A 15,044-nucleotide genomic window follows, 5' to 3' on the forward strand; every position below is an offset into this window, starting at 1 on the left:
TTTTCTAATCCCTAACACACTATACTCGCATTGTTTGGACCATTTAACAACTATTCAGTTTTGCAAGAAAGAATTAATCACATAATTCAGTAATAATGTTTTAAAACATACCGCTAACATATACGGTATTTTACTTCTTAGATCACTATTTCTAAGGATAAGTTACAGAATACAAATGCATGATGTTCTACTTCTTCAAACCAGCTGCTCTTGTTAATGTCAAATGCAGAAACAACATTCCATTTCCACAATTCCCCCCTCTTTTTCTTTCAAAGTGTTGATTTCTGCAATTCCTTTTTTTCTTTTTTCTTTTTTTCTTTTTTTAAAGGTACGATTCTAAAAACTTCTTCACTTTCTTCATTCTCCATTTCATCTAATATCATCATTTTATCCGAGTGCGGTGGTGGTTCCACTGCTGTTTGCTTAGGCAGCGCAGTTTCTGTTAATCGCTGCACCAATCCCCCCACGCAGGGGATAATACAGCAACTGACGGCCGTCAGGACTCCTGCTGCCACAGTCAAAGAAGTAAATAAGGACACAATCATCCCTTTCCATTTGCCAAACCAGGACTCCAAACATCCAGTGAGGGAATTACCTATTCCTGAGTTTTCTGCTAATTCACTGGCAAGAGTAGTAAGCCCCCGTAATGCTCTAGTTATTGTGCTAGCTGGGGCTGTGTTATTTGCGATAAAGGTACAGCATTGGGTGCCCAACATCACACACACACACCCTTTTTCAGCTAATATCATGTCTAGGGCGATCCTATTCTCCCAGGCCATCCTGCTTGTAGCATTCAATTGTTCTGCAATTCCCTTTATTGCCTCCTTTGTATAGTTTATAAATCTCTGCTGATTGTAATAGATGTAGTTTATACAATCTACATTTTTGTTAATTGTCACCCACCAGAATAGAGATTCAAATCCTGCAGCAATTGATTTCTAGCCTTAAATTCATCAGGGACACCTCTGGGCACCCCAATTGAGTCTTTATATATTGTATCATCATCAAATGGGATTCCTAAACCTCTTCTGTTCCTTTTGCGAATGTGTGATAGATCCTTCTCAAATGCCAGAGTGAACGGTATAGCCAGTTAAACAAGTGCACAGGTACCTCCCCAATGAGATGGGAGAGTGGACCGTAAGATCTTCCCACCGCAATGCCACCAGAGATCCGCTCTGGGGATTCCCAGCCTTGAATAGTTCCCCGCCAAATCCTTCGTAACATCCAAGGTTCCACTGCACAGTGAGAAATTCCCGATAGGCCTGATAGCCCTCACACTCTGCCTTGAGAGACAAGCTGTATGGTTACCTGTGGCCATGGAGAATGCAGGAGGGATTTTGGCATCTATCTCTGATATCCGGGGAAACAACAGGGAGAGTGATTTTCAGGCTTCATTTTCCCAGGCTGTTTTCTCCTGGTACAGGGCAACCATACATTGCATCCCTTGGGAATCCTTGGTCCACCCCGGAGGAAGGGGTACAACCTGAGCTACATGCCATCCCAATGCACAAGCATTGTCGGAGCTCGGCGGGAGACAAACACACGACCACAGAATTGATCAGAAAGTCTCAACTTTAATCAGAAGGTTGCGTGCATTTATGTTGGCGCTAATGAAGCTCATACACATTGCAAAGCCCGAGCTCCTGATAGGCTCTTCAGCTACTTGTTGCCCCAGCCCTTCTTTGTACTTTTTGTGATTAGACCATGCCATTCATCTTTCTTATTTCTACATTCTCCTACCTTCCTACACATCCTGTTACTTTGCTCAAGGACTCTCTCCTCGTTAGCCTTGTTTACATCCTGTTACATTGCTCAAGGACTCTCGTCTCACTAGCCAAATACTGTCTGTGTGGCCTTTCTCAGCCAGCCAGGTCTCAATCACGCTCTCCACACTTCCCCTGTTTTCTTTTTGGACACCTAGGCTAGCTCCTACTAGCTTATCAATTGCTCGGTGTATTAAGCGCTGTAGACAAGAGAACACACATGGCACCACCAACAGTAACACAATTAACACCCCCAGTATCATAAGCATGAATTGTATGATGTCTCGAAACCAGGGACCAATTCCTAGCCCACGGAGCCAGTCCTCTAACCCCAAACCCTCTTCTTCCTGCAAATGGCTGGTGAGGTTCTGTAGCTTATCTATTTGTTGGTGTATTGATGACGAGTGTTCCGTGAGGTTCATGCAGCACATTCCATCAAAGTCCTCACATCCGTGCCCATGAGCCAGCAGTAAAAAGTCTATAGTGGCGCGATTTTGCAGCGTGGCATGTCTGACTGAATCTGTATCTACCAACAATTCCTCTCATACCCTTGAAGTGGCATTTGTCTGCTTAGCCAATCAGAGCCGTGAGATGTTCTTTCTTCTTCTGAAGGTGTCCTTGGTTCTCATGCCACTTATCTTGCTCCGCAGCTGCTGCTCCATGCAGTTTTTTCTTACGTTCCCACATTTCCCCCTTTTTTGTTTATTAGCAAACTTCTACCATACTATAAAATAATAACACTAATTATATTAATAATACAATCATTATAATTCAATCAAGGCCTCGATTGACAATACTATAAGTGTGAGAAAGGAAACAAGGCAAACATAACATCATGACAAGAAATCACAGAATCACAGAATCACAGAATTGCCAGGGTTGGAAGGGACCTCAAGGATCATGAATCTCCAACCCCCCTGCCACATGCAGGGCCAATACTGTTAACCTACTAAAAAGAACAAACACGTGTTTGGTCTGCAGCCCAACTTTCTGCAACCTGGAAATAAATCCCCAAGGGCCCCATTCTGTGCTAATCTCTAACTGCTTTGAAAGAAGTCTTCAACTTTTATATATTCTGATATATTGATTTTGAAAAATCACTAAGATTTGTACAACAGATGCTTTTAGAGTGCTCATGATTGTGCCTTTGGGCTAATAGAAAATTAATAGTTGAGGAACTTTGCATGCCAGATAGAACTAGGGGCATTATTACTTACTGACCCTCAAGAAACAACAACCTGCAGAAAAAGGGTGATGAATGCGATAGGCAGTGCCAGCAGGGCGTCCCCTGCTTCAAGGTGCACTTTTCCTCTCTCACCCACCACAGATTCTCTCTTTCTTTTGTTCTTCTCAGGGTCCAAAGAGTATTTTCCATTTGTACACTGCATCCGCATGGCCAGTGCGTGATACAGAGGCCAAATGGAACATCTACTTGCAGAATAAACTATCAAGGTTAACTCTCTTAGCGTGTGCCTTTGTCTCAGGTGCTTCATGATCATATTTTAAATTCCCGAATAGTGGGATGAAAGAGAGTTAATCATTCTGTAATATAAGGTCATCCCTTTGCTTGGGATTCCTTTCCAGGTTTTGTCTTAGCACTACTAATACATTAAAATAGCTATCTCCATAGATTTCAGCATTAGTAACATTAAATCCTGTTAATTCACATTCAATCTATTACTAAAAAAAAAATAAAAAAAAATAAAAACCACACAACAACGGTTACTACTCTGCTATTTGAAATACAACAAGTTACAAAGCAAAACCAAATAATAAGAAGCACACAATCCCAATCACTATGAGTTCATGGTCGTTTCAAGCCTGGTTTCAGTCTTTCTCATCGTTTCACATCCTGACACCGTTCTTTTTGTGGGTTCCGTGAGCTGCAATGGGAGTACGCACAACCATTCCCCGCAATATAGACCACAATGATTCTATAAGTTCATTTGGAATGCTGACTATGGGCTGTAGCCACTGCAGGTCTCCTAGTAATTTTTGGGTGTCGTTTTAAGTCCTTATCAATTGAAGCTTTTGCGGCATGACGATTTTATCATTTAATATCAGTCCGAGATATTTCCAGGGGGACGTATGCTGGATCTTTTCTGGTGCTATCACTAGTCCTATGCTGCCAGTGTTTCATGCAGGAGTGTCATCTGTTGCTCAGCGTGTGTGGACTTCTGACGCTTGCAAAGGTGCAAGAGCTGCCATTACCTGCGACTGACTAGCTTGTGCCTGGGCTTTTAATCCCTCACCCAGATCTGCCATTGCCTTCACTAATAATGCTTGTGGACCACTAGGTATATTTGATATTCGCTCTAGTGCTTCTTCTATTGTCCATCCACTACTCAATGTGTTTAAAACTCCCCGAGTTGTAGAATTGCAATTTTGTAATGCACATTGTTTTAACATAGCTCCCTTCATGTATTCAGGTACCCCTGCAGCCTCTATAGCTGTCGCTATCCTATCAATAAAGCTCCCGAAATCCTCACTCCTTCCTTGCTGGATTCCCATGCATGAGGGGAGTCCACCTGGTGCCCTAATTCTGGACATGGCCTGCCTAGCCAATTGCATAGATTCTCTCAATTTGTCCGGACCTAAGAGGGCTCGAGTCTCCGTCCTCACGTATGGTCCCAGCCCTAGTAGTTCATCAAGTGTTACCCCATGCAGCGGATCTCCTGGCTGCCTCTGAATCATCACACTCTGCTGGCACAGATCTTGCCAGTGAGCATTAAACAGCAATAACTGATGCTGAGTAAATATCAACTTTGCTACTCCCCTTATGTCTGCTTGTAGCAATATTTGTGAACCCCAGATAAAATCCAACATTTGCTTCACTGGCTCACCCGTGACTCCACACTGGCTAACTGGAGCCCTCAGCTGTGACAATAATTTCCAGTCTAATGCTGATATGGTTGCCTGCATTCCTCCTGCAGCCAAAGGAGTATAGGTCACAGGGCACGCCAATTCCTGCACCGCCGCCGCCCCTTCACCATCCCGCTGCTCCATGCATGCTTTCGCTATGCTCGCCCATGCCTCTCTGTGCTCTCTTGCGATTGCCTCCGCCAGGGCACTTTCTGCCCCAGGGACCGGCTCATCGCCTTGCTTTTCTAGGGCAGTTGCTGAAGGGGTTAATGGTTCCACAAGGCACGGTTGGAACAGTCATTGGCCCCGAGCCCACGGCTGGAGCATTTACTGGCTCTGAGCCCGCAGCCCGTTCGGCTGGGATAACGATTGTGCTTACAGCAGGAGGAACTGCTGGCAGCCAATTCCCATAACCCTCATTTCGCTGGTGTGCCCCCACAACTTGTTGAGCTGCCCTTTTCTCACCCTGACTCTGAAGCAATTCATTATGAACTGCCTTCCATAACTTCCCCAGTTTCCTTGCTACTTTATTGTCCTCTATCGTAGCCTCCCACAACACATCTCCAAACTTCCGCCACTCACTCAGCTCATGGACTGAATGAGGGTTAACAAGCAAACCCCGGCTCTGACCATAGGCCAATAATCCAGGGAGCCCTTTTTTAAGATCTGTTCCTTTTATCCCACGCTCTTCTAAAAAGCGAGTAAATAATTGATAAGCTGCTTCCCTTTCCATACCTAAGTTTCAGCGCTGTTGCAGCCTTGCAAAGTCCGGCAGCCCGTATCGGTCAGGTCTCACAGAGTGTCCTGAGGCGCGGCACCTCTTCTTTCTCGGAGTGCTTTCGCCGTCCCCGCTGCTTAGGGACCCGAACTTCCTACGCCGCTCGTCTGGTTCTATCCAACGGGTATCACGTCGGGGTCACCATTAGTCGAAGCTCGGCGGGAGACAAACACACGACCACAGAATTGATCAGAAAGTCTCAACTTTAATCAGAAGGTTGCGTGCATTTATGTTGGCGCTAATGAAGCTCATACACATTGCAAAGCCCGAGCTCCTGATAGGCTCTTCAGCTACTTGTTGCCCCAGCCCTTCTTTGTACTTTTTGTGATTAGACCATGCCATTCATCTTTCTTATTTCTACATTCTCCTACCTTCCTACACATCCTGTTACTTTGCTCAAGGACTCTCTCCTCGTTAGCCTTGTTTACATCCTGTTACATTGCTCAAGGACTCTCGTCTCACTAGCCAAATACTGTCTGTGTGGCCTTTCTCAGCCAGCCAGGTCTCAATCACGCTCTCCACACCCACATTGTTCAGAACATTGAAAATCTACTGCAGTTTTGTGAGAACCCTAATCACACTACAAGGAAGGATGCATACATACAGCGATTACACACACCATCCCCACAAACAACTTCTTTAACCAGTGCAATTTGGGAAGCCAGGAAGTCACGTTGGTTTCAGCTCACATCGTCTTATGTTGTGCAGTATTTCACTCTGGTGCCATATCTTATCGCCATCTGCTTCAATTCTACCACTCTGACCTGCATGAACACAACAATATCATTTATTGCTGCATGAACTCCTTCTTGTGCACCTAACAACATACCTGAAGCCCTTCTGCATTGCAATACCACCCAGGCCAAGCTTTGGATGCTTTCCCCTCTTCCTTTCTTCCCTTCTTCTCTCCCCTCCCCTGCCCTCCCTTTCCCTCCCATCCCCTTCCCTTCCCTCCCCTTCCCTTCGTAGGAAATATCCAAATAATTTTCTAGGATGGTATCTCTGATAAAGCAGATTTTATTCGCAATTGCAATGGCGGGCCTCCTGCAAGCAGGAGAGCCCCGAGAAAACAGTGTTACATCTTTTATCCCCTACTGCCTGACACTTCTCTCTTTCTGCCCTGGTTCCTCATTGGCTGAGTACTGCAGGTTCACCCTCTTTCGCGATGTTTCACTAATCATACAAATACCAAGTAAGCATAAATCTTTGCCGCCCAAACACAAATACCTTAATTGTTTAATTGCCTTCTAACAATTGCTTTCTCAACAAACATTTGGTCGCAGTTTTTGGATGTCTGTTTTACAACATAAACATAGCCTCTTGATTGTTTAATTACCCCCCCTAACATTTGTCCCCCTTTTACACTGGGTCACTGTTCTGGTCATTCATCTGTCCTTGCATAGAAATAAGCTCAGGAGGAGGATAGAGGGGAGCATCTTGGAGCCTGCCTGTGGCATCCTAACATTCCCACAGAGTGGGACAGTTCTGCTTTGTGTAAAGGCCCTGACTCCTTGTAGGTTTGTTAGATGTATTTCGCTTCTGCCGGTCTAATGAACAACGTTACAGTAGGTTTTCTAGTTCAGAATACTATACGCACATTGTTTAGAACATTGAAAATCTACTGCAGTTTTGAGAGAAAGAATTTGTTAGGTACTTCAGTAATTATGTTTCTAAAACATGCCGCTAACATATACAGTGTTTTACTTCTTAGATCAACTATTGCTAAGGATAAGTTACAGAATACAAATGCATTATGTTCTACTTCTTCAAACCAATTGCTACTTTTTAATATCAAATGCAGAACCAACATTCCCTTCCCTTCCTTTCCATTCCCTTCTCCCCTTTTTTTCCCTTCTTCCCTTTTTTTCCCGTTTTTCCATTTCCCTCCCCCCTCTCCCTCCCTCCCTCCCTCCCTATCAGCCTCACCCATCACAGACGTGGTCAGCGCAGACACTTTGGTGTCCGACATGATGTAAAGTGTCTTCGTAGGGCTGGACGTGGTCACTGCATAGAAGGAAAGAACGTGGTCAGCAGTTGTGGGGACAGGGTGCCTACCCTGGGCTGCAGCCCTGGCAGCAGAGTTCAAAGCAGGTTTCAAACAGGCTTCAAACTGCACAGAAAACCCCCTTGTCTCATTTTGTTTTCAGACTGACTCCAAAATAAACCCCAGCACTGCCACAGCCTGCGCAGAGCACAGCAAGGGAGCCCCAAACCTTTCAGCTCCCTTTCTAGACCCCTCAGAGTCTAAGAATCCTCCCTCCCTTTAGTGATCTCACTCTCTCCCCAGGGGGCTAGGACCATAGGCTTCTTCCTTGGCCATCCCACTCTCAGAGCTGTCACACAGCTCGGGCATCTTCAACTCTGACCCACCAGCACACACCACCTGACATGGCTTCACAAGCAACCATCTGCCTTCGCATCACATGCCTCTACCTGCCTTTGCTAAGCAAGCACGCACCTACCTGCCTTTGCTTTGGAAGCATGCACACGCTTCCCTTTGCTAAGCAAGACCACAGTCCCTTTTAATCTCAGGAGGGAATAAAACAGCCCAAACAAAAAGGGTACAGCAAGGCTCTCTCTAGGACGCCTGTTGTCTCAGCAGAGTTGACAGTTACTTAAAATGCACAAAGTACCTACAAAACCATCACGCTCAAACAAGGAAAGTAAACAAGTCCAGGATGCCGTGAAGGGTTCCTAGCTCTTTGTAGGTAATACCTGCTCCGTGGGCACAGGATGCGCACAAATTGCCCCTCATCTCTTCCCCATCCCCTTGCCCCCCCCACCCCCCCGTGATTTCCACAGGCATTTAGAGACTCTGTGGAAAGGCAACATAAGGCCCATGGAGAAGACTGGATGTACATGAGGTTTTTCCCTTCCCTGGTGCTAGAGCACTGCTTGTCTAGATGATGAATGTTTTTCATACAAGCACCAACCAAGCGTGGCAACAAACAGCTGAAATGGCATTTCCGCAGCAAAACAACCAGCCTGTCTAAAGACCTCACCTCAGAGACTTGCCAAAAAGGCCAGAACTCCCTTTTGGCAGGCTTACTCACAGAACAGCAGGCTTCTCTTCACCGTGCATCACATGGACACAAACAGGCTGTTTGTGCAAGGAGGGCAATTTCACCCGAGCACCTCACCATATGTGTTCCCTCCACCCTGCTTTTCTGCAGAGATACAAGGATAAAAACCTCAGTTCCTCTGAGCAACGACTGGAAGGAACTCTGGAAAATTCTCCATTCAAAAGCAGCTCCTTTGTGGTCTTGGTTCCTGAGGGCTCCTTTGGATCACCTTTCAGGCAAAGTGTAAGAGGTTCTACTGTACAAACCTATGTACCTGGGTACCTTTTTCCACCCCAAAACTAATTCTGACAGAGTTGTGATGCAGACATTGGACACGGAGAAGAAGAGAAAAAGAACAGAAGAGAGGATAAAATTAAGGATACCGGTAAGGAAGAAGCGCAGAAGATGAAAAGCACAATAGGATACAGGCAAGACAGCAAAAGAGATGAGCAGTAGCGGAGAGAATAAAGGGAAGAGACGCTGAGAAGGATAAGAGCAGAAGGAGAACAGACAAGAAAGAAAGAAGAGCAGAGAAGAAGAAAAAGGATGTAGGTAAGAAAAACAAGCAGACAAGGAGAAAAGCAAAAGAGGTATTAGCGTATACAGAGCGCATACAGAGCGTATACAGAGAAGACAAAAGCAGAAGTGGAGAGAAGCTGAAGAGGAAAAGCGAGAAAGGAAGTCTGGCAGAAGTACAAGAGACAGTAAGAGAGGAAAGTGGCAAATGAGAAGAGCAGAAGAGAAGTGAGTAAAGAAGAGCAGAAAACGAAAAGAGCAGTAAAGAAGAGCAGCAGATCGTGCTATGAAGAGAACAGTAAAAGGAGAGCACATGAAAAAAGAGGAGAGAGGACAGTGAAGAAGGAACTGCAGAAGAAGACAGTAGAAGAAGGTGTGAGGACTGGAAAGAAACAAAGTGAGTGTAGTAACAGGACACCATTTCCCTTGGGACTCTGCAGTCTCTTTCACTTCTGACAGACGGAGGCGCTGAGAAGAACAAGAGCCATGTCTGTGTTCACCAAGGACTCACCTCTGCACGTGCAGCGGCAGCTCTCAGAGAAGCCTTCTTTAGTCCCACTTTCCTCTCTTCAGGTCCTGGCAGGCATGGGGAGGAGCCTGACCACCAATGAAGACCGAGGCAAGACACTTATTGAGCACCTCAGCTCAGCTTTTTCCATGTCTGAGGAAGCCAGTTCTCTGTCCTCATTTATCAGAGGGGGAACGCTCTCCTTGGCCTGTCTTCTGCCTGCGTACCTGTAGAACCCCTTCTTGTTATTTTTCACATCCCACACCAAGTTCAGCTCCACCTGTGCCTTGGCTTTCCTAATCCTATCCCTGCACACAGACAGCAGCCCTGGCAGGAACGCAGCGCTGTGGCAATGTGCAGAGCTTAACATGCAGTTCCATCAGCGCATTGTGTTTTCGCACTCAGACGTTACTGGCTGCCGAGCGGAGCGGCTGATAAGGCCATAGTGAGCCACTTTTCCCTAGCAGTGTATGTGGGACCCGAGGAAAATGTCCTCGCGCGTTTTGAGGCAAAAGATAAAAGTATTCTACTGGGACTCTGGTGCTTCTCGTGAGGCACAGTCATGGAGGCAGAAGGTAGAAGTATTCATTTGTGTCCCCATGCAAAGTTATTGAGGAGGAACGAGGCTGTTCTCCCACTAAAGCTGAAATGAAAGTTTGAGAACGATCACTCATGGATTCCTTTTGCTAAACTCATACGCTGGTTCTTAAACTGATCTGCTAATCCCTACTGCTGAACAGAGCACCCCACATCAATCCCCCCTTTTCCTTTGAGGATTATGATGTTCACATCCTAATCCTCACCACCTTTGACCTTTCATACTTAGAGATACATCTCCACAGTCCACTGACCTACATGAACACAACAATATCATTTATTGCTGCATGAACTCCTTCTTCTGCACCTAACAAGATACCTGAAGCCCTTCTACATTGCAATACCACCCAGGCCAAGCTCTGGACTTTTTCCCTTTTCTACTTCCTTTCTGCCCCTCTTCCCCTCTCTCCTTCTTCCTTTCCTTTCCTTCTTTTCCCTTGTCCCCTTTTTTTCCCCTTTTTCCATTTCCCTCCCCCCTCCCTCCCTCCCTTTCTTCCCATTCCTCCCTCCCTCACTCCCTCCCTATCAGCCTGGCTCTCACGCTGTTGTCCAGATGCCCGTCTTCCTTTTCCCACACCTCCATGCTCTGCCCACATCCCCCTGTTTGGCTGCATCTCCCTGCGGATGTCCCACCCCACAGCCCCACTCACAGCCGCCATCCCCGGAGCTCAGCCCTCCCCCAGTCGCTCCCCCACCTCCCCAGGAGATCCCTGAGGGCTCTCCGTTCCCCCCCCACACCCTTCTTCGCCCCCCGCTGCCCCTCGAGCCCCACTCAGGCTTCAGGCCGTGCGTGCAGGCCGCGCTGCCACGGCGACAGCGCGCCCTCCCTCCTTGCGGCGCGGGAAGCCGTCCCCGCGGCGACAGCGCATGCGCGGCGGCGTCTCCATAGCGACAGCGCCCCGGCGCGGCCGTTGCTCGAGCGACGCGCCGTCCCCGCTCCCCGCGGAGTGACGTCATCACGCGGCGACCCGAGGACGCGGCCATGCGGAAGCGGAGCGGGGCCCCGCGCTGCCCCAGCGCCGCGGCGCAGCCCCGGGACTCCGAGCGCCGCCTCAGCTCCGCCTCAGCTTCTACGAGTGGGTGTTCGGGGGCGGCGGGGGCACCCGGGGCATCGGGGCTGGGGCCGTCCTGTCTTGGCCGCGTGGGTCCTCTGCTGCTCAGGGCCTCTGCTCGGCGGCGGGAGGTGCCCTGTGCCCCCCGCCCTTCCCCCCCACCCACGGTGTTTCACTGCCTTCCCCCCACACCCACCCCCCCCGCCGCGGGTCGCCCACAACCTCCCGAGTCCCTCAGTCTGACCGCTGGGCTTACGCTCTCCCCCCCCGTTCCCCACCTCCACTTCCCCCATTCTCATCGCTGGAGTCCTCTTCTACCCGTCCCCTCAGTTCCTCCGTCACTGTCTGCCCCTGTTCCCCATTCTGACCCCCAGGGTTCCATGTCTGTCTGTCTCCCACTCTGATCCCTTGTGTCCCCAATCTCACCCCCCCACGAGTCTTCTCATTTTCTCCCCTAGATTTTTCTGCCCCCCGTCCCTTCTATCTGACCCCCAGAATTCCCTGTCCCCTCAAGTTCCCCTGCTCCAATTCCCCCATTCTGATCCATAGAGTCTCCTACCATCCCCCAGTCCCCTCAATTTACCCCGCAGGGTCCCCTGTCTTCCCTTACTCCCCCCGCTCCTCACCCCATTTCTGACCCCTACAGTCCCCTGTACCCCCATGCCCTCCTCCCTGCCCTCTGGAGTCCGTTTCCCCTATGTTGGCCCCCAATTTCCCCCAACTGGACCCCCTTCATGTCCCAAAGAAGCCCCCCCCACAACCTCCAGTTCTCCCCTCCCACCCCTCCATCCCCAGACCCCCTTTCCACTCATGTGGTCAGCCTTGTTCTCCTCTTTTCATTCCCCTCACTCTCTTCCCCCAGACTCCCTTTCCACCCCACAGAAGCTCCACACAACTCTTCAGTTTCCCTCTTCCACCTCTCCCTCCATCCCCAGCCTCACTAGCTCATTTCTTCCCCTCCAACCCCCCGCTGAACCCTCCTTATCCTCCCTTGGAATCATGCAGAAGGATCTGCAGGAGAAGTCCTAGAGAGGTTTGGGTGCATCCAGGGGGTTCAGGACTCAACCAGAAGAGTCTGGAGATGTCCCAGGTGGGTTTTGGGTGTCCAGGGAGACCCCAGGTTGATCCCGTTAGCCCCTGGAAGGATCTGTGAGCTCCCACTATGTGTCCAGGAGCACTGAGAAGTCCCTGGGCTGATCTGAAGATGGTCCCAGTTGAGTCTGGTACGGTCCAGAGAGTCCTCATGAGGGTCTGAGTGATCCTGGAGTCATCCAGAAGGTCTGGGGATGTCCCAGAGAGGATTTGGTGGGTCTGGGGAGTTCTCATGTTGATCCATGTGGTCCGTGGGTTCATCCAGAAGGGTCTGGAGATGTCCCAGACGGATCCTGTAGGGTCCAGGGGGTCCCACGTGTGCCCAGGACATCCTCGGAGGCATTCAGAAGCAGCTCGAGGACTTCCCAGGGGAAGTGAGGACACCGCATCGTGGTGTCACATCCCCAAACTTGGGGACACTCCCAGAGCGTGAAGTTGGGGACAGCCCTATGTCATCCCCACAGTGGCACACCCGAAAGCTGCGAACAAACCTGTGTCACCCCAATGGTGTCCCACCCCGAAGTTGAGGACACCCCTACAATGTCACGCCATGAAGCTGGGGACACCTCTCTGTCACTCGAATGGTGTCACACCCCAGCGTTGGGGCACCCCCACAGAGTCAAACCCCAGGGCCCCATCCAATCTAACCTTGAGCACCTCCAGGGATGCACGGGGCATCCGCAAGCTCTCTGGGCAGCTGTTCCAGCACCTCACTACTCTCATAGGAAAGAACTTCCCCCGGACATCCAACCTAAATCTTCCCTGCCTCAACTTCAAACCATTTCCCCTTGTCCTGCTGTTATCTCCCCTTTCAAAGAGTGGACTCCTCCTGTTTGTAGGCTCCCTTTAGGTACTGAAAGGCTGCAATGAGCTCACCTCGCAGCCTTCTTTTCTCCAGGCTGAACAAGCCCAGCTCCCTCAGCCTGTCTTTGCAGCCCCCTGATCATCTTTGTGGCTCTCCTCTGGACCCTCTCCAACAGCTCTGTGTCTTTCTTGTCCTGGGGGCTCCAGGCCTGCACACAGTACTGCAGATGGGGCCTCGCAAGTGCAGAGTAGAGAGGGACAATCACCTCCCTGTCCCTGCTGGCCACCCCTCTTCTGATGGAGCCCAGGATCCCATTTGCTTTCCGAGCTGCAGGAGCAAGCAGCACTTGATGTGGGATTTGGATGTGGGATTGGGATTGAGATTAAGAATGGCACTGGGTTACGGACGTGGGATTGGGAGGTGGGACTGGGATATGGGATCGGGATTGGGATGTGGCTCGGGGTGGAGATTAAGATGTGGGATTGGGATGTGGGATATAGGATTAGTGATACGGGATTGGGATTGGAGATTGAGATTACGATGTGGGATGTAAAGAAATGTGCTCTGTTCACAGATGGATTGTGTCCTGTTGTGGGGAAGCGTTGCAGACGGAAAGCTGCTGTGTGGAGCCCCACACGACGAGCTGCAGAGGCCGCTGAAGGAAAAGGAGAATCAAGGCAATGTGCAGAGGTAAAGGCTGTCCAGCTGGCCTCAGATGCTGCTGAACGGGAGAGGTGGCCAGTGCTCCATCTTTACACGACTCATGGATGGTGGCAAGCGCCTTATGGGGGTGGTTCCAGCAGTGGGAAGAAAACAACTGGCGGCCCAAATAGGGCTAAATCTATTTGGGTTGCTGAGCTGTGGAAAGACATTGCTGCCCAAACAAAGAATACGGGTGTAAAGGTGTGCCATGGCGATGCTCATGTGCTCAGCAGTTGGGCCAATGAAGGACAACAAAACAACCGTCAGGAAGATCAAGCTGCCAAAATTGAGGCTTCGTTTATTTTCCCTTGCTTTGCTTTGCTCTTTTGTTCTTCCTTTTCACCTCTGCTTCACATTGTTTTGCATTGCTTTCTAGTTTTCTTTCTTTGCTTTGCTTTACTTTCTACTCTGCTTGTTCCCACTTCTTCCCTTTGCTTTTGTTTTATCTTTTTAGTTTTTTAAATTTACTTTATGTTCTGTTGAGTCCTTTTTCCTTTTCTGACTCGTTTAACTCAAGCCTGTTCCCGTGCTCTCCTTCTGTGCTTGGCGCTGTTGCAGTTCTGTCTCAATGTCACGAATACCTTTGCATTCCTTTGCACTGCTTTTTAGTTTTCTTTCTTTGCTTTGTTTTCCTTTCAGCTTTGCTGGTTCTCTTTCCTTTGCTTTTTTATTTTTTTCTCACTGTTTTTTCATTTACTCTTTTTAGCTTTAGTTAGGTTTTTTTTTTTTTCTTTCCCTTTCTCTGTTTGAATGCTTTACTTTGCCATGATATTGCATTCTATGGTTTTGATTTTTCTTGGCATGTCTTTTTTTTTGCTGTGCTTTTCTTCTGCTCTTTTTTTATTGCTTTATTTTTCTTTGTTTTTTAACCAAACATTTGTTTTGTTTGTTTCTTTTGTATTGTTTTGCTTTGGATGTTGTTGCTTTGCTTTGCTTTTTTTTCTCTTGTATTTTTACTAAAACATTTTAACATTTCTTTTATGTTGATTTGGATGTTGTTGGTTTTCTTTGCTTTTTTTTCCCATTATTTTTCCTTACTGCGTTTTTCTCTTTGCTTTCCACTGTTTTCTTCATTTTGTCATTTTTTTTTCTTTGCATTTCTTTCTTCCCATTATTGTTCTTTTTCTATGAGAATTCCTTTTCATCTTCCTTCTTTTCAAAATATTTTTCAGTGCTATCTTTCACTTTGATTACTTTTTTCTTTCTGTTCCTTTTTTTTTGTTTTTCCATTCCCTTGGTTTCCTCTTTTGTTTTTCATTCCAAATTTGCTCATTGTTTTTTAGTTTTCTTTCTTTGCTTTGCTTTCC

At 48.1% G+C, this 15,044-nt stretch overlaps 1 protein-coding gene and 1 long non-coding RNA gene across 2 annotated transcripts; one reads left to right on the top strand and one right to left on the bottom strand.

Moving 5' to 3' along the window:
• Nucleotides 1-3,923: 3,923 nt before the first annotated feature.
• On the bottom strand, nucleotides 3,924-10,565 carry LOC149915005 (uncharacterized). Its single transcript, XM_090124344.1, has 2 exons — nucleotides 7,330-10,565; nucleotides 3,924-6,167 (listed from the first exon to the last, which is right to left on the bottom strand). The coding sequence occupies exon 2, from the start codon at nucleotides 4,767-4,769 to the stop codon at nucleotides 3,924-3,926; it is 846 nt and encodes a 281-aa protein (XP_089980470.1). The 5' UTR covers nucleotides 4,770-6,167; nucleotides 7,330-10,565.
• A 268-nt stretch (nucleotides 10,566-10,833) lies between these two features.
• Nucleotides 10,834-14,245, top strand: LOC149915006 (uncharacterized). The gene is made up of 3 exons (XR_016459850.1): nucleotides 10,834-11,162; nucleotides 12,144-12,228; nucleotides 13,610-14,245. It is a non-coding gene; the product is annotated as an uncharacterized LOC149915006 (long non-coding RNA).
• Nucleotides 14,246-15,044: the final 799 nt, after the last annotated feature.

Source organism: Phasianus colchicus, chromosome 25 (genome assembly GCF_987193195.1).
Source record: "Phasianus colchicus chromosome 25, bPhaCol1.hap1.1, whole genome shotgun sequence".
Taxonomy (NCBI): Eukaryota; Metazoa; Chordata; class Aves; order Galliformes; family Phasianidae; genus Phasianus; species Phasianus colchicus.